A 19,183-nucleotide genomic window follows, 5' to 3' on the forward strand; every position below is an offset into this window, starting at 1 on the left:
CTCCTCCCACTATTGTGACTGGCCTCAGGCCCCAGGGTAGCCATTTTGTGGCGGTGCCCACTCATTGTTCTAAACATTTCAAATGTGCCCACAGGCGCAGCTGGGGTCTCCCGCAATAAGGCTTTGTGACCCTCCTGGTAACTGCATTCTGCACTGCAACGAAGCTGGCATTTCCCGCAGTATGAAACTCTGCAGTTTGGGGAACTGGAAAAAACAATGCAAGAACAACCTGGAGGAAATCCTTGGATATTTATTTTACTCCAAATAAAACTAAAAGACCCAACTCTGATTTTGGAGGGTATGAGATTCAAAGGAAGAGGGGAAGCGCTTTTACTTTGTAAATCTATGGTTTTGGAAGCATCCTCAAGAGAGGCGCCAGCAGTCAGGCCTGCAGAAGGCGTATCTTCAGATCACAGAAACACAAGTCTTAAGGCTGTCAACCTCCATTTAAGACCTGGAGATCTGCCAGAATTACAACAGATCTCCAGGAGACAGAGAGCAGTTCCCCTGAAGAACATGGCAGGTTTAGGCGGCGGATGCTAAGGATTCTCATCTCTGCCAAGTGGCCTCCTCAGGATCTGACCCCAAATCTCCAGGAATTTCCCAACCTGGAGTTGGCAACTATAGCAAGTCTGGATGGATGGGCTTATGGGAGCTCTAGGGAGTGGAGAGGTAAAGATAAAGTGCCCTGCATATGTTCCACAGTACAGTTTTGTTTTATTACATCAACATGTTCCAAAATTGAATCCTGGCAGGAAAAACAGGTTTCGGTGCTAAGCCCTTCAGAAAAGGTGGCTCTTCCCATGGGCCTCTCATCATCACCTACTGGACGAAAGCTGCCTTGTGGAGCCCCCTAGCAAGCAGAAGTATCAGCTGCTCCCTCAAAAGCCAACACTGGGTGTCTTCTGGTACAGGTAGACCACCCCAGAAATGTAGCCAGAGCCCCCTGTGGCTTCTTGCTCAGCAGTCGCCCTCTCCCACTGTTCAACTTCTTGCACCCTGATCTTTTCCCACAATCCTCGCTGCTCCAGGTCATCCAATAGCTGCAGCATTTGCTTTTTGTACTTCAGATTGCTTTGGTTGTTCCTGGTGGTCATGCACACAAAGCCTCCTGTTAGATGAGAATACGTCACATGTGTACATACAGGAATATAGTTGGCAAGGGGAGGGGGTTGGGAAGGTAAGCCCCAGAGTTAAACTCGGCTCCTTGCAGAAAGATGTTTGGCCCTCTGTGTTGCCAAAACTCTCATTGCCTTGTTTTTTGAACACCGAGGTGAGGCCGGAGTGAGAAAAAAAACCTGCCTGGTTCATTCCCTTCTTGGCTTTTGCCTTGAATCATCTTTTAAGGCAGTTCCTTGCTCATGGAGATGGAAAGTGAAGGAGATGGGGTAAACCAGAAGCACACCTGTTCTTTTTTCCCCTCTCTGGGAGGAAAGGAGTTGGGCTGGCCCATTGTCGGGTGTGTTTGGCCTCTGTCCTCTACAGGCCACACTAGTTGCTCATCATATGGGGCAGAAGGGAGAGACTCCTGTTCAACCAAGATTAGTCGTTCAGCAAGACTGCCTAACCTCCCCCCCCCCATCACTTCAGCACACACCCATTTGGGCCTCATCTCCTTTTCTGTGAACAGGAAGCAGAGACTTCCATCTTTATGTGCAGGTCCGCAGGAGTATGATTCTACCAAAGAGACAGTACAGACTCAAGGGCAGAAACGTTTCTCTGGGCAGACTGAGAAATCAGGGAAGACGAAGAAAGCTTCTTCAAACCACCCAGTGCCAACTGAGAGCCAAGCTACAAATGACGCCTTACACAGGTTGGACACTTGTCAGCTTCCCTCATGTTTTGATGGGAAATGTAGGCGTCCTGGTTTTACAGCTTGGCTCTCTATTACAGCCGCAAGACCAGGATGCCTACATTTCCCATCAAAACTTGAGGGAAGCTGACAAGTGTCCAACCTGTGTCAGGCGTCACTTGTAGCTTGGCTCTGAGCCGTTCACCCTCCCTACCTCCCAGTCAACAGCCAACTTAGAAAAGCCTCCCTGGACAGCGGCGCCATGTAGTGACTACAGACACCAATTCCCGGACATTGTCTTGCTGGATAAAACCAAAGTGTCCCATCAAGGGCAGCAGCTTTGTCATTTTCCTAACCCCTGGAGCTGTTCTATGCCCCATTCAAGGGAACAGGAATATTTCCTCCAGTCACAGCTTTGATCCAAACCGAGGCCTCTCCCACAGCTACAGTTTAGCTACAGGAATGTGTCAGAAACCGGGCTGTTCAGCGTGTTCTCTGGTTTAAAATGCCACAGAAGAATAAGTGAAATTAAGAAGCTGGAATGAGGGGCCACAATCTGGGAGCCATTAAGACTTTCTCAGAAGCTGAATCAAGATTACAGGCGGTCCTATGAAGGCTTCCATTTAACAGGATTGACCCTCCAGTGTAGGCTAGCAACCCCTATGTACAGTTCTCCCTTTCCACAGCTCATTTCACAGTCTTGTGGCCCCTGGTGGTAGGCATTCCTTTCCTTTCATTCTCTTAGAAGCTCATTGATTCATAAATCTTGAGCAGCAGAAAATACTTATTCCTTATTTTTTGGATGCAAACGTTAAAGGACTGAGACATGTTTTAGGTAAAGGTAAAGGTAGTCCCCTGTGCAAGCACTGAGTCATTACTGACCCATGGGGGGACATCGCATCATGATGTTTTCTTGGCAGACTTTTGTTATGGGGTGGTTTGCCATTGCCTTCCCCAGTCATCTACACTTTACCCCCAGGAAATTGGATGCTCATTTTACCAACCTCAGAAGGATGGAAGGCTGAGTCAACCTTGAGCCGGCTAGTTGAACCTGGCTTCCGCCAGGATGGAACTCAGGTTGTGAGCAGAGCTTGGGCTGCAGTACTGCCGCTTACCACTCTGCGCCACAGGGCTCACTAAGACATGTTTTATGATTGCTAAAATAAATTTAGGGTCCTTATCACTAAGCAAAAGAGTCAGCGTTTCTGGAGTATAAGGGGGTTATTGGTTATATAAAGGCTATTATATAAAGGCCCACAATAAAGGCTTAATATAGTAATCCCTTATATTTTTAAAGAACCTACATTCAAGCAGGGAATGAAAGGAGGCCACAAGGGCAAATTCTATTGGAATAGGGCCTATTAAAAAATCTCCTCTGTAAAACCATTGGGGGTATAATATTCAATCTTGCAAACAAAAAAGCTCTTCAGTATTGTGGAACAGTAAGATAGTACATATAGCAGGGTTGATTTTGGGAAAGAAAGACTAAAAGAAAGGGGTGAACAAACCCTCTTGGGCTCTTGAAATCTATGGGCTCTTGAAATCAAGCAGCTATAATTGATTCCTAGGACACAGTTTTAAATCAGAAAAATGCTTTGGATTTGCCCATCTCAAAAATATCATCAATCGACCTTCCAACTATCATCAGTTTCTCATCCAGGCAGGGCTGGATCTAGGGTTGCTGGTGCCCGGGGCAACCCTAGTCCAACCTCGTGTGCGCTCCCAGCACGCGCGTGCACGCGTGCTCCCAGTGCGGTGTGATGACGTCATTTTGGTGAAATCATCACACAGGGCAGCAGAAGCAGCATGCAGGGATGGGGAGCCGCCCGCGCCATTCGCCTCCCCGCAGGCAAATGGTGCGGGCGGCCTCGCAGCCCCCCGCACTGCCTTTCGCCTGCCCTGCAGGACAGGGGGCAGCTGGCTTGCCGTGCACCCCTTCCTGCAGGGCAGGCAAAAGGCAGCACAGCGGGCTGCGAGGCCGCCTGTGCCATGCGCCTGCCCCGCAGGACAGGGGGCGGCTGGCTGCCCCTTCTCCTGCGGGGCAGGCGAATGGTGCGGGCGGCCGCGCTGCCCTTTGCCTGCCCTGCAGGACGGGGTGTGTGGCAAGCCGGCTGCCCCCTGTCCCGCGGGGCAGGTGAAAGGCAGCGTGGGGGGCTGCGAGGCTGGCAGCTGCTCCCGGCACCCCCTCCCTGGCGGCGCCGGGGGCAGACTACCCCCCTGCCCCCCCTCGATCCGGCCCTGCATCCAGGGCTTTCATCCAAGTCAATTTGTGGGTATCCCGATTTAGACTGTCTAACAAACCATCTTCAGCATAGAGCAATTTTAATCTCACTTTAAAGGCATGTATCCTTGCTTCCAAGGAGAGATATCCAAATTCAGCCCACAATACAATGTTACACCTGCAACGGGATATTCAAAATTTTCCTAAGATATTTAGCGGAAGGTTAGTCGATATTATCAGAGACGGCTTTAGTCCAAATAGCTGAGCCATAAAGAATAAGGGGGGCCACTTTCAGATTAAAACCTTGCACCACTCCAGTAATATACTTCCCTCCCCTATTGCGGAAAAACCTATTTATAGCGTTTGCACATGGTTTTGCTTTATTAAGTGCTGTTCTAAATTGGGGGGGGGGTGGTCCAGGAGAGATCTGCCAAAAACAGAATCCCCAAATAGGAGGAGGTCTTGACTTGCTCAATATTAAATTTGTTGATTGACCATTGAGATAGATTCCGTTTCGTAGGGTTTCACCACACAGTGATGCCTGGTGCGTGCTGTTTAAGTGCTGGGTTTTGCAATTTTACCTGGGAGCTGTAGTTTTAAAAGAGCTGTTGGACAGAGAATGATTCACTCATTTTGTAAAACAAAGAGGTTTGGGGGTGGGGGAGAAGCTTTTGGTTAGTGCCCTTAACTCCTTAGTTGCTGAATTACAGAGTCTCCCCCACCCTCTTTAAGATCTGGACGATTCCACCCAGAGGGGTTGCTGAACTACACAGTCTCCCCCTCCCTACTCCTCCTGGGTGGAATCTGCCAGAGGGGCGGGGAGAGACTGTAGTTCAGCAACTAAGGAGTTAAGGGAGCTCGCCAAAAGCTTCTTTTCTTTTCCACCCCTCCCTCCCAACTCTTTGTTTTACAAAAAAAGTGAATCCTTCTCTTTCCACAGCAATCTGATCCAGTGGCTCTTCTAAAACTACAGCTCCCAGGTAAAATTATGAAACTCGACACTTAAACAGCACGTGCCGCCAGGTGTCACTGTGTGGCGAGACCCTTAGTCTTGGTGAAAACTAAGATCTTAGATTTCGAGTAGTTAATCAGCTAGTTTTCTTGAGAGCAATATTTGGAGAAAGGTTGCAGGGCCCTTTGCAGCCCAACCCTAGTTCGAGACAGGATCATGGCAACATCCGCATAAAGCAGAATACGTACACCCCAGCGATGGGTTACAAATTACTCTAAGAAAGCACGTCAACATTCTGAGCAGGTAAATCCAGGTCTTGCTTGGGACTTGAATAATTTTAATGTTGTCTGTTATTTTAGAATTTTTAAAAAATTTATGGTTGTAAATTTGCTATATGTTTTGTTTTGTAAAGGTCAATGGCCATATACAATAAATTTACCTACCTACAAATCACTCTTCACTATAAGGCCATGGTAATGGAAGCTGAGCCCTGACCACTGAAGTAACAAACATTAACCCCTTCTGCACCAGTCAATTTTGCCAGTTCCGTTCCCATACTACAGCTTTTTTTTTGTGACCATGGCCAATTTGCATGGCACACTTTAAGACGGTGATGCCGAGCATTCACACCAATCGCTGCTGAAACGGCTTGGGGACCCATCGTTCTGCACTGCATGACCTCGAGGTGATTTGGTGACTGCTGATGAGTTGAGATGTGTCTGTTTGGAGCTGCATTTTGTGGGGGCTGGAGCTGACGTCATTTATTTTTTTTAAAAAAAATCGCATGCATGGTAACATTGCAATGTTGGGACCCATTCCCCCCCCTTTCCGTATTTGCTGATTGGGCTGTCCCGTGCCCACCAGAAAGGCAACTGGTGGCAGAGTTCTGGGGGAAAACATGTACTTTTCCTGCTTGTTCTGCTCTCATTTATTTTTTTTAAACCAAGCCAGGGAAGGGTTATAATGCTGCTGCTTCATTCCCTCCTGGCAGCTTCCCTGCTGCTTTGTTTTGCAATAGCAGAAGACAGGGAGGGAAAAGCAGCTGTTTAACCCTTTCCTGGCTAACATCCCATCAAGACTGTCCTGCAAAGCAGCTCTAAGGATCAATGAGAGAAATGGGAAGCCAGGAAAACTGGATTGTTCCCAAAAGAGTTTTGCCTCTCTTTCTGTACTTCAAGTGCATAGAGTGTATAGGATGTGGGGTGGAGGAGTGTTACACTTCCAAGAGCTACAGAAAAGAACGTGCCATTTTAACCAGTCTGAAATGGAGCCTCTGTGATCAGAGGCAGTCTACCTCAGATCACCAGCTGCTGGAGCCACAACACAGGCCTTGCCATTTGATTGTGGCCTTTCTAAAATGGCCACTGTTGGGGTATTCCACCCACGTTCTGCCTACTGTGTCCCCATGTTCCCCCCAGCGACTGTACTTATCTGGCTAGAGCCCCTACCTGGTTTGGTGACACGAAGCAGCTCTGGGATGACGCTGGTGGGCACCTGCCCTTCACTGAGAGCCCCCACCATCAGAACAGCATTGTAGAAGCCTAGGCAGAAGAGGATGCTTAGCCGTGAGGAAGGGGAAGGTGGGGAGAGAGACAGGAAGCAACCCATTCAGTGCTTGCTGTCCATCCCAGCCCCCACTCCCTTCCAGCTCATTCCTGGTTGTGTTACCTGAGGACGCGGGCAAGGCTTCCTGGCCCAGCATGCACTGCTTCAGCTCCTGGTATAGCCCCTTTCGACGCGCATGATCCAACATCCCCTGGCTGCCATCCAGGCCGTGGAAACGGCAGAAGCCCTTTGCCTGCAGCTTAGAGTGGGAGCAAGTCATGTGATTCTGTCCTAGGACCACACCCTCCCACTGGCTGCCAATCCAGAGGGGAATGGGACACACCTGGACGCACCTCCATCACCCTTTGGATGAGGCACACTAGACATCTGAGGGGGGGGCCTGTGCCAAACTGACTGGCAGGACCAGTGTTGGGGGGGGGGATTCCCAAAGACAGTAGCGACAAAGACATTGTTACTTCCAACTTCTGTATAGCTGCAACATTAGTTCATTCATTCAACTATGGAATGCTCACCTTAAGGAGATTCCTCTGTCTCCCTCCATCAGAAACATTGAGAAGAATTGTTGCAATGGAGTTCAGTTGTTTTATTGCCTCTTGTTTTTATGGCCCCTGGCTTACAACTGATTCCTGTCACTATTTCCACCATGTACTGCTATGAAGAGATCTTTATATTGGCATTTTTATTTTGTAGCATCTGAGTTCTAGGGAACTTTAAAACTTGCACACTACGTTGCACTGGATTGATCTTAATAAATGGTATCACATGGATGGTGTTTTTGGCTTTTGCTTTTGGGCCAAATTAGCCCAAATAGATCTTACCCCTCTATCTGTTGTAATAATATAGATTAAAGCACATTATACTAATCAACACTAAGCTAATACATACTAACGGCTTGTATTCTAGGTGAACTTTTAAACTTTTCATGAACTATCTGTGCATTTTTTTAGAGTGTTAGGTAACTAAAACAGGTGCGCTTTAATCTTTTGACAGCTAATTAAAGATAGTGGACTCCATCTAGATTAATGTTTCTTTATCAGAGACTGGACCAATAGTGATCTAGTATCTTAACTCTTCCTGTCATTTCTCACAGATTTACGGCTTTGTTTTGCAAAGTTAGCTATAATGTCATTTTTGGCTAATTAGATGGTTATACAATAGAAATTATGAATATTCAACCAATCATAGTTTTCTTATGCTATTTACATGAAAAGATCATATGCAAGATCATATGCAGGTTATCATATGCAAAAGATATTTGCATATGATAACCTATAAAACATGTTAATCTAGATAATGAATTAGAGTTCTGATCGGAAGAGATCTCATGAAGATTAGGTGAGATTCTTATCTCTGCAACGTAGGCTATGAAAATCTTAATGCATTTCATAAGAACTCTGATTATTTTAAACTTAAGAGTTAGTTAGGAAATGTTAGCAAATTTAATTCTGATTGCCTTTCTGCGTTCTATTTTTGTAGGACTTATATTAATAATCATATTTTTTTAACTACTTGCTTCATTAAAAAAATAGAGTGTATTTTCAATAAAAGAAATAAACTAACAGGTGTCTGAGTACTTTGATTAGAAGCAGCAAAGCAATAAAGAATCTTTTACAAATAAATGTACTGATAAGCAAACGATGCAAAGAACAATTTTGGTTGACAGGTCTTGAACTAATTGCGGAACACTATCCAAAAGAAAAGATAAATCTTCCCTTTGGAGTAGTGGAAGCTTAGTTCAGACGCAAGAGAGCCTGTTACATATTGTCTTCCACAGACTGTGATGACTTTTCTGGTTTTTTTTGGCATTTCATACTGACTGTCCTTCCTGTGTGTATATTTTGTATAACTGTTGCTTTTAATGGTTTCATATATATTTATGTTTAAATTATATTTAGGTATGTATTTACATATGTATGTATTTATGTAAGTATGTATTTTTAAAGTGGGTTTTAATGTTTTTCATCGTTTGCTGCCTCAAGGACTTTTAATCGGGTGGGAACGTGGCATAAAAATGTTTTTAGTAAAAATTGGCTCAACTGATTGAAAAACATAATGGTGTTCTGGTGGAAGACTTTAAAATTAATTTTGAATACAACTTTTTTTTTTAAACAAAAAAAATGGGTAGCTGGTGCCATCTCCGAAGTTGCTCAGGGACTGCGGAACCAGCCTATCTCGGAGGGGGTTGCACTCCCCTTGACGGATTAACGTTGCAGCTTTGGGATGCCGCCGGATGCCGGCCTGCGGTTAGAGGCTCAGGCCTCCTCTGTGGCATGGACTGGCTCTTATCAGCTCCAGCCATTCTTTGAAGAGCACAATCTGGCCACAGCAATCCATACTCTGATCACATCCAAGTGCATCACATACTGTAATGCACTCTACATGGTGTGCCCTGGAACACAGTTCAGAAATTCAACAGGTCTAAAAGGCAGTGGCCAGGCTGCTGTCAGGGACTGACTACAGGGATTGTATCAAACCCTGTGCTGAAAGGTCTGCAGCTGGCTACCCATCTGTTCTGGGCTCTTACCTTTAAGGCCCTTAATGGCTCGAGTCAAGGGTACTTGAAGGGCCGTCTCCTCCCAAACTATCCAGCTTGCCAGTTAAGATCCTCCTCCCAAACCCAGCTCTTGGTTCCCCTTCCTGCAGAGGTAAGGTGGATGGTGACCACAGACAGGGCTTTATCAGTGGTGGCACCTCACCTCTGGAACGCCTCCCACTTGAGGCTTGCCTGGTGCCTACTTTATTTTCTTTTAGGTGTCAGGTGAAAATTTATCTTTTATTCCCAGGCTTTTAATTAGGGGGGTTATCTTATCTGTAGTTTAGTGCTCTGCATCTGTTTTATGGACAGTTTTTACACCGCTGAAGTTCAATGGCTTGTTTTTAATATTGTGACGATTTTAACTGTAAACTGGCTCAAGCAGACTCTGAAGACATAAATTCTCCAACATAACTCAGTTACTACTTTTGAAGTGGCACATGCAGTGAAATGTTTATTCATTTTACTTCATTTATACCCCACCTTTCTCCCCCAAAGGATCTTACATTGTTCTCCTCTCCTCTAATTTATCCTGACAACAAATCTGTGTGGTATGAGGATACATCACCTAAAATATGAAGTATGATTTCCTCCACAAACCTGTACTCCAATGCAAATCTATGTAGATACCAACTATTAAAATTTACACAACTAATTCCATTAGATTTATTTAATCCAGCAACAACTATGCTAGAAAGCTCTTCTCAGATAGAGATGCAAGGAGAGATTGGGCCAGGACCCCTGTTACCTCCTGGGCCACAAGCCCTGTGCCGCAAGCCACGTCGAGCACTAGCGCATCTGCGCTCGGTCCCTGGAAAACAGAGGCCAGACAGGAAGCAGCCAGCTTGGGGGCTTCATAGTGCAATATTATCACGTCCTATGGAAGAAAGTGTCAGGCAATTATTTGGGCTGGTCAATTCACAACAAACATTTTTTTTAAAAAAGCTACTATCCTTTTAAAAAAGATTAGAAGAAAAAAATAGCAATTGAAAGTGCATAGAACCTTATACAGAATACATCAAATAATAGAATATAGATAAAAGATTTAAGTTGCTTAGGAAATATACGCACAAGCTTATAAAGTTACTACCCTGTATACCTAATCTTGATAGTAGTCCGAGATTTGGCTCAAGGCTACATTTGGAGGTCACTTGGAGAGCTCCATCCTCACCTGAAGGTTGGCAACGCTTCAAGAACTGCCTGGCTCAGACTAGCTGGACACCGTTTCCAATGCTGGCCAGCCACTGGGATGCTCCAGACTAGGGTACCACCACGGCTGTCCCCCTTGTGTGCCCCCAGCACAGAGAGGTAGACTGCCTCAGCAGGCAGAAGTTCCATTTCGTTATTCTAGTTAATAGCTCCGGATAGACCTCGCCTCCAAAATTTTTTGGAGATATTGCCAGTTTTGCTGAACTTGCCTGTGCAGGAGGGGAACGCGCTCTGCACATGCTCTTCTATTACCATTTCTGGAGGCCAGCAAAGCAAGGGTTGAGGTGGGGGAGGTACCTGCTCATACTCCGCCGCCCACCCGTCGTAGAAACGCAGCTGCTGCTCTAGATCGGTTCCGTGGTGCACCTCGGAGACGCGCCGCTGCACCTCGGCCAGGCTCCGGCCGCTGGAGGCAGCCATGGCAGCAGGGGGAGGTCTTATCCCGCTCCTAGTGGGCGCCTCCGTCCCGCCCCTCCCCGAGAAGGCGGCTCCCTTGTGCTGCACCCGACGGGCCTCCTTTCCGGGCAGAGATTGAACGTAAAGGCCAGCCTCGCGATCACTTTACTCCGCCTGCCGAGAATGGGTCCTGCCCGCTTTCTGAAATAAGAACGCAGGAGCATGTTTGGGTTTTCTTTCTCTTGATTCCTCTCGACTGGAGGCGAAAGCATGTGACTTTTGTTGTTGCTGTTGTTGCAAAATTAGCATTTGGCGAAATTGAGCCTCGGCTTGTTGCAATTGAAACCGGACGCTTCACACACCCGCCCCCGCGCTGAAAGTTACAGTCTCTTTTTAATATGAAAATCCTCTTGTTAAATAAAGGACTGAGCGATCTTGGCGAGGTTTCCCGGCGGCCTGAAGGATGTTCGGGGATCAAAACGCGAGATATGGCTTGATTCAAGACATGGACTTTACTCTGCAACCCTATGCGGAGTCACTCGAGTCTAAGCACATTTGTTTCAATGGACCCTAGACTGGAGTAACTTTGCAGAGGATTTCCCGGCAATTTGCAAAAGACATAAAACTCTTAAGTGTCATTAGGGCGAGGCTATAGATGAGGTTGAAATGGGACAGGATTGAGCCCGGACGCCGAGGACTTGCAACAGGCGCCTTTGGACTCTTCCCCTCCTCCCTGGAAGGTGTTCCATTTTTGGTCCAATTTAAACGCAGCGCAACAGGGAGCGGCTCATCAGCATCTTCGGAAGCCGCAATAATGTCCCTCTCTCTCTCTCCTCGCTCCCACGACAACCAGGGCGGCAGATACCGGTCTCCATGGCAACAGGACCCAGCCGCTCCTATATTATCTATTCTGCGTTGGCAGCAGAAGGAGGCGACACGGGTGTCTGGGGTCGGGGGAGGAGCTTGGTCGTTGGTTGTGACGTCAGACGCATCCTCTTCAGTGACGTCACAAAGAACCTTGGCTCTTGGAAGCGGGTTGGACAATTTGTGCTCTTCTTGAACGTGGTTCCTGACTTTACTGCCCCTTCAAAAGCAGTTGACTCACAACACCCAGTCAACCTACTTTCTTTGACATTTCCAAGAGCTAGTTGGGCTTTTTGCTTGGTGGCTAATAGATGTCTGGACAAGGAGGGCCTTTTGGTTTCCACCCATCAGCAACGGAGTAAGTGCTCTGAGAAGTGTGTACAGCACCTCTCTCTCTGCCTACAGCACTTAGCACAATGTGTGTAGCATTTTCTACCAGAATTCTATCCTATCCTTCCTCCATGGTGTGATATGTTAGGTTCAGAGAAAGCAACTGGCCCATGAGCTTCATGGGCAAGTGGGGCTTTGGACCTGGATTCTCCCAGGGCCTAGTCTTATTACTACACCACACTGGTACTAGAACTTTTAGGGAAACCATAAGCTACCCCCATCACCTCCAATTCAGAAAGAAAAAGGCCTCCCTTGAGACAGAGCTAGCGGCAGTTGTGTATGTAAAATGATGCTAGGAAACAGCCAACTTGTGGTGACCCTTTCTGGGGTTTTCAAAGCAAGAGACAAACAGGTGGTTTGCCATTGCCTGCTTCTGCATAGCAACCCTGGATTTCCTTGGTGGTCTCCCATCCAAGAACCAACCATGGCTGCCCTGGCTTAGCTTTTGAGATTTGATGAGATCAAGCTTTCCTTACTTATATACTCTTCTGTCCTGGGATAACGCTATGGGGTACCAGATCTCCCTTTCAGGGATTATCTCAGGTGGGGCAAGTTGCTAATGGAGAGAGAGAGATCCCAGAGTAAAAATTCCCCTGAGGAATCTGTTCCTGTATTGGGGGGGATACTCCCTGATCACCATAATGGGGCCAGGAAGGAGTTTTCCATTGGGTCTGCCTACCTGAAAAAGTCTTTCTGAATACTTGCAACCTTTTAAGCTGGAAATGCCAGGGTCTGAGGCTAGGAAATTCAAAATGCAAAGCAGGTGCTCTTCTGCTGAGCTATAAGCCCTTTTCTTAAAGCTGCCTTATACCGAGTCCTGACCATTGGTCAGGCTAACCTTGAGTTGTCTCCTCTAAACATATCTCCAGCGTTTCCAGGTGAGAAATATCTTGCCCAGGACCTTCAGATCCATGTAACTGGAAATGCCTGGGATCGAACCTGTAGCCTTCTGCATGCAAAGTGAAGTATTCTCCCACTCAGCCCCGGGCCCTCCCACTAAGAACTTTCCGTATACCAAGTCAGGCCATTGGTCCATTTAGTTCATTATTGTGGCTGGCAGCCGCTGCCCATGGTCTCCTGGCCAGGGGTCTTTCCCGCCCTTAGTGACGTTACCTGAGACTGCTGGCAACCAAAACAGATGTTTAATAACTGAGGTATAACTCCTCCCAAAGTGTGTCAATAATCAGAAAGTGCAGGTATAATCTCTTTCTGTGCGGCTTGTAGGGGGCTAAATTCAGGAATGGAACTTGCAAGACAAATGGATTTAATTTTTTTTTTAAAAACTCTTTAACTCAACCTTTCCACCATGCAGAGCAATGCAACAAGTGTTTTAGCAAATCCATACATATAGCAGTAGACAGGAAGTGCAATAGAAAATGGGGCTTGGTTGCAAAACTTTGTGGTTAGTTTAGTCCCACTTCTCAAGTCCACCCACATGAAGGAGCTTCAAAAGGATTCAGAGCCAGCAAACTGGACAACACGGTAACCAGACTGCAACCTGCAGCTCGAAGAATATCAGGGGTCATTTCATAGAAAAAGGGCTGCAGGAACTCATTAACATAAATCATTAGCATATGTCACACCCCTTGACATCACTGGAAGTGTTATTAGCATAACTGATTTGCATATGCCACACCCCCTGACATCACCTATCCTGGCTGTTTTGGACCCAATCCTGGCCATTCAGGGCCGAAATTGGGCCCAAAATGGCCATTTTGGGCCCGTTTCAGCCCCAATCCAGGCCGAAATGGGCCCAGAATGGCCAAAAATTAGGTGGGCGGGGGCCCCAGACAAGTGACCTCTTTGGAGAACTGCCAGAACTGCATTCCAGTGCATTCCCCCTCGAAATGAGCCCTGAAGAATATAACCCTAATAGAAGGTGGTGATGTGGTACCGTCAAGTTGCAGTTGACTGATAGTGACCCCTTAGCAATTTCAAGGCAAGAGACGTTCAGAGATGGTTTGCTGTTGCCTGCCTCTGCGTAGTGACCCTGGGCTTTCTTGGTGGTCTCCCATTCAAGTATTTGCCCCGCTTAGCTTCCAAGCTCTGGTGAAGTCAGGCTAGTCTGAGCTGTTAGGGCTGCTATAGATGTTAGCAAAAAGTCTAGTAGCACCTTTAAGACTAACCAGCTTTATTGTAGCACAAGCTTTTGAGAGCCACAGCTCTCTTCGTCAGATGCAGGAGCTATAGATGTTGGCACTCTTTGTTAGCACTCGGTGGTGGAAAGTGCTGTCAAGTCACAGCCAATTTATGGCAACCCGAGGGTTTTCAAGGCAAGAGATGTTCAGAGGTGGTTTGCCGTTGCTTGCCTCTGTGTAGTGTCCCAGGATTTGCTTGATGGTACTAATTAGGGCCAACTCTGCTTAGCTTCCGAGGGCTGATGTGATCGAGCTAGGTTGGGCCATCCAAGTCAGGATGATAAGAGCCCAGAAAATTTTATCAGGCTCCCTGTCATTGCAGCCTCTTCACCTGCTGTTAAGCTCCCTATACTGATTCCGCCCCTGTTGGGTTAAACCAACTAGTTCTTGGAGGTTACCCAGACACTTGGTGGAGGATCTGCACATTCTAGAAATCAAGGTGTGATGTTGAATCTGTTCTTCCTTTCTCCATAGAATTCTGCAAAGCTCTTTCAATTGCACTGCTGTGCTGTGCCAACACTCCCGAGGCAAGCCTTAATTCCTGATGGAGCCTGTCGCCTGTCAAGCCCTCCTAGAAAACCCAGCTCCTCCTGGCCAGGACCCTAGTGTGGCACCCCAGTTTCCAGCGTGTGTAGACAGGACACGGCGTGGGGCAGTACAAAGCCAGACAAGCTCCCTCTACTTAAAGCTCCTCTCCGTGCGAGTTGGGCTGCTGGGCTGGTACCTCTGTCTCAAGAAGATTCAGTGGGACCTGGTGCGATGGATCCACATCTCCTTGGAGCTGGCCACTGATGTCTTCTTCAGCTGGGTGCAAAATGCCCTCTTGGCTTTCATGATGCTTTTGCTGCTGGTTTGGAAGGTTCACAGTGGGGCCAAGCAACTCGGTTGGAGAACGCTGCTGTGGGGCTTGGTGAGTGGCGATGGAGAAGAGCATGCTGGGAAAAGGGTAGAGGGAGATTTAGTGCCAAGTCTGGCAGTTTTTGCTTCTGCTCAGGCATGCTAATTAATTGAGGGAAGGGGTGGGAGGAAAAATGGTATCCCGCAATTAAGACCACTGTTCTTGACTTATGGAGACCCCTGGTGGGGTTTTCATGGCAAGAGACTAACAGAGGTGATTTGCCATTTCCTGGCACTGAAACCCTGGTCTTCGTTGGAGGCCTCCCATCCAATTACTAAACAAGGCCGACCCTGCTTAGCTTCTGAGATCTGACGAGATCAGGCTCTCCTGGGCTCTCCAGATCAGGGCGTATGACGTAAGGGCACGATTTTATTTCATTTAGCTGTTTCAGTGAAGAATATCTGACGACTCCTGCTGGATGAAACCTATTTCAGCATTCTGATCCTAACACTGGCTGGCCAGAGGTCTTTGAGAAGCCCAGAAACAGAGCATGGTGGCCTTTCCCTGTTCTTTTGTCCCCAGCATTTAGTATTCAGAGGTATACTGCCTCTGAACATGGAAGTTCCATTTAGCCAATATGGCTAATAGCCATTGATAGACCTCTCCTCTATGAATTTGTTGCAATACATTTTTAATTCCTCTTCCAGCAAGTGGTCATCATATCTCTTGTGGCGTTGAGTCCTGCAACTTAATGACACTTAAGGTGTGTAGAGGTATGTCCTTTTTTTATTAATCTTGAACCTGCTGCTAATCAGTTTGGTTGGGTTCCTCTGATTTTGAATATTTTTAATGGCAAGGGCATTCTTTTCCTGCCTGTGCCCCCTCCCAGGATTAATAAACATAAGGGCAGTCTTTTCTTAAAATGTCTTAAGTTGCCAATTCTGATTTTGATTAGAACATTTTGAAACTGAAAACTTCCTCTCCAAAATCAAGTGCTAAATGAACAGTGACTGGACTGAACACCAAACATCATTCTATGTTTGCCAAATACTGAATACTGTTCCGTGTCAGATATCACATACTGGAATTAAATACGATTGGCTGTCAAAAGGTGATCTGTTTGCTGAATATTTAGCAAACACTTACATATTCAAGGAGTATCCGGTAAACACTCTGCATCAAAATTCATAGAGGGAGAATATTCAGAAGCAAACTCATCTCATAATTTTACAAACTTTTAGCACATCTGTTTTAGTCAATTTTCTCCCTAAACTAAAAATCCCTAAATGCTACAGAAGCAGGCCTACTCAGAACATTAATCAGGTCGTTTAATGGGATTTACTCCCAGGAAAGTGTTTTCTAACAGGGCCAATCTCAGGGGTGGTATTTGTGAATCTGGGGCCATAGACAAAAAATCCAGGATGGGGCCCCAGATTCACTGCCCCCCAGGGTGGTCAGGTTCCTTTACCCTCCCTGCAAGAGAGGGGGAACCCAGTGCTTACCTTCCTGGTGCTTGGGGACTTCCCTTGCGTGCATGTTTTGCACACATGTGGCCCCACACCAGCACAATGACATCACTTCCGGGAAGTGACATCATCGTACAAGGCTGGGGAGTGCATGCTTCACTGTGGGCTGATTTGGGCCCCAAACTCTGGAGCACACCTGGACGGCCCATTCCCCAACTCTCCCCCTGCCAGCCAGGTAAGTGGTGGCTGGGGGCGAAAGGTGGGAGCAGGGGATCTCCCGCTCCATCCCCACTGGGGGAATGGGATCCCTAGCCCCCTGCCAGACTTCCAGCTCTGCCTACTTCCTGCTACTGGGGTCTCAGCAAGGGAAAACCCTCTTCCCATGTGAGGTAGATGGGAGCTGCTGTAGCCACCAGAAGCTGGTTGCTTGAACCCTGGACGGGTCACGCACGAGCAAGGGTCTGCTGCCAAGCTGGCTGCCCATCTGTTGGCAGGTTGGGGTCATGAGAGGTTGCCTCTCTCAAGTGGGTCTCAGGGCAGCTGCCCTGTTGCCCATTGGGTAATAATCCTAAGCACACACAGCCCCATCAGGAATTCCTGCTGACCCTCAGATTGCCAGTCCAGAGACAAGAGAAGAGGGAGGGTTGGTATCAGCTGTAGGATTTGCTGCAGATCCACAATATATGGTTGAATGGGCCTTCATCTGCTTCTCAGCTTGACTTCTTTTGTAAAAATAGTGGCTAGCCAGATCCTTAATCCATTTAATTGTTGTACTCTAAGGAAGAGCCCAAATATAAAGATGTATAGAATAACAGAATTACAAAGGACAAAAACAAGCTGTAAAGCAAAGAAAGAAACTGGGGGCAGGGGGGCGGGGGTGGAATAGGAAGAATGGAAGAAAGCAATTAATGGTGTTAATACACAAATCAAAATATCAATAACAACACATCTTCCTAGCAGAAACACATAAGCGTTAATAATAACCAGATCATATAACTCTGTAATCAAATCAAACACAGCTATTCTTGCCTAATATCCTTATTAGGTTTGATCATATTCCAGTAAACAAAACCGGGAGACATTGATTTCTAAACTGTTTGGTTGAAAGTCTTTCCCCTTCCCAAAGATGTTTATACAAGGTACACTTACTCATTAACAATGAATTTGAAACCCTGCACAACCAAACACAAGTGGAAGTTCAACAATCTTGCGTCCAAAAGTTAGCAACCCAAATCTTAGCCAAAACCAAGAGGTTCATTACCAAACCAATGTTTACTTTCCTAACTGATCCTCTGAAATGACCCCAAAGGAACACTGGATCAGCATGAATCGAATCACCAATCAATCTTCCTATTATTTGATGTACGTTTTTCCAATAAGCCGGAATGTCTGCTCATTGCCAGTCCAAGGAACAACCTTACATTTGCAGCTGAACACGTTTCCATTGACAGGAAGAGAATACCGTCTGTACACGTTGTACATAATATTTCCTATTGAATCTACAACGATAAAGTAATAGGCTCTTTTCATATATAATTCACTGGGAGTCGGAGAAACTGACTAGAAGTTTTCTCTCCTGTTTGGTGGTTCTACGTCCCATCTGCGCCTATAAGTCTGAATCTGTCTTAGACACAAGGGCCTTTTTGGGGGGAGAAAGAGGTGGTGGAACTCAGTGGTGGAACTCAAAACTGCACAATGACATCACTTTGAATCAGCTGGAACAAGGGGGGAGTTTTTTAAAAGTTTAAATCGCCCTCGGTGAAAATGGTCACATGGCCGGTGGCCCCGCCCCCTGATCTCCAGACAGAGGGGAGTTTAGCTTGCCCTCCACATTGCTGAGCGGCTCAGAGGGCAATCTAAACTCCCCTCTGTCTGGAGATCAGGGGGCGGGGCCACCGGCCATGTGACCATTTTTAAGAGGTGCTGGAACTCTGTTCCACCGCGTTCCTGCGAAAAAAAGCCCTGCTTAGACATAAGAGTCAGTTGAGCTGGAGGTTTGACAAGCATTTGTTTGAAATCTGTTCGCTTTCTGAAAACATGACTGGAATGTTCAAACGTGTCAAATACAACTCTCTGTTGGTACATACTGCAGGCTTGGAATGTTGTCTGGACAGGTTTTTTCTCTGCCTGACTTCCATAAGTAAATTCAAAATCAACAAGCCTAGGAAATTAATCCTTATCCATGGATCAAAATGACTTAACTTGTGAGCAATCCTACATTTTTGACTGAAAATAATTGATGTCAGCAGGGAAATCTAGAGGCCAACTTTGTCCTCAAATTATCCCCACACTTTTAATATAGTGGTTTGAGTCAGGTTATTTCTCATGGCAAAAAGATCTTTTCTTTTTTAACCAAATCCATGTTGCAAGGATCACATTTGTTCCCAGCTGTTCCCCTGAGCAATGAGAACTTACTTCACTCGGCCTAAAAAGTCAAAAGTGCACTGTGGTAATACTTAACAGTTGTGTCTAATTCACTGTATATCCTTTATAGTTGCAATATTTTGGTTTTAATATGTTTATATTTCCATATGAATTGTCTTAGCAGACAGAATTCTATTCAGTATCAAACAACATTAATAAAAATAAGATAGTATTAAATTTTATTCATTTCATTTGTCATCAGCTTTTGTCATTGAGACTGTAGGTGGATCACATAATTATAAAAGCAATAAAGACCAGTATGAAAAATGGAATAAAACCGGGCCATTTAACTTGGCAACAGTGAAATAAAATCAGTTTAATAATCCTGTGAACTGGGTTTCAGAACTAGCGAACATAAAGACAGTATCACATATCCAGGCAATTATAATCAGAA

General features: G+C 46.3%; 1 protein-coding gene across 1 annotated transcript; it reads right to left on the reverse strand.

Moving 5' to 3' along the window:
- Nucleotides 1-697: 697 nt before the first annotated feature.
- LOC129345011 (methyltransferase-like protein 27) lies at nucleotides 698-10,711 on the reverse strand. Its single transcript, XM_055001963.1, has 5 exons — nucleotides 10,571-10,711; nucleotides 9,813-9,941; nucleotides 6,634-6,769; nucleotides 6,414-6,506; nucleotides 698-1,111 (listed from the first exon to the last, which is right to left on the reverse strand). Exons 1-5 carry the CDS (start codon nucleotides 10,691-10,693, stop codon nucleotides 882-884), a joined length of 711 nt encoding a protein of 236 aa, XP_054857938.1. The 5' UTR covers nucleotides 10,694-10,711; the 3' UTR covers nucleotides 698-881.
- Nucleotides 10,712-19,183: the final 8,472 nt, after the last annotated feature.

This window comes from Eublepharis macularius, chromosome 17, assembly GCF_028583425.1.
Source record: "Eublepharis macularius isolate TG4126 chromosome 17, MPM_Emac_v1.0, whole genome shotgun sequence".
NCBI lineage: Eukaryota > Metazoa > Chordata > Lepidosauria > Squamata > Eublepharidae > Eublepharis > Eublepharis macularius.

Coding starts and splice junctions, on each gene's coding strand:
- LOC129345011 (XM_055001963.1), bottom strand. CDS start 10,693: ATGGCTGCCTCCAGCGGCCGGAGCCTGGCCGAGGTGCAGCGGCGCGTC. Junction 9,942..10,570: donor GGGCGGCGGAGTATGAGCAG/GTACCTCCCCCA, acceptor TTTCTTCCATAG/GACGTGATAATATTGCACTA. Junction 1,112..6,413: donor GCTTCGTGTCACCAAACCAG/GTAGGGGCTCTA, acceptor CTCATCTAACAG/GAGGCTTTGTGTGCATGACC.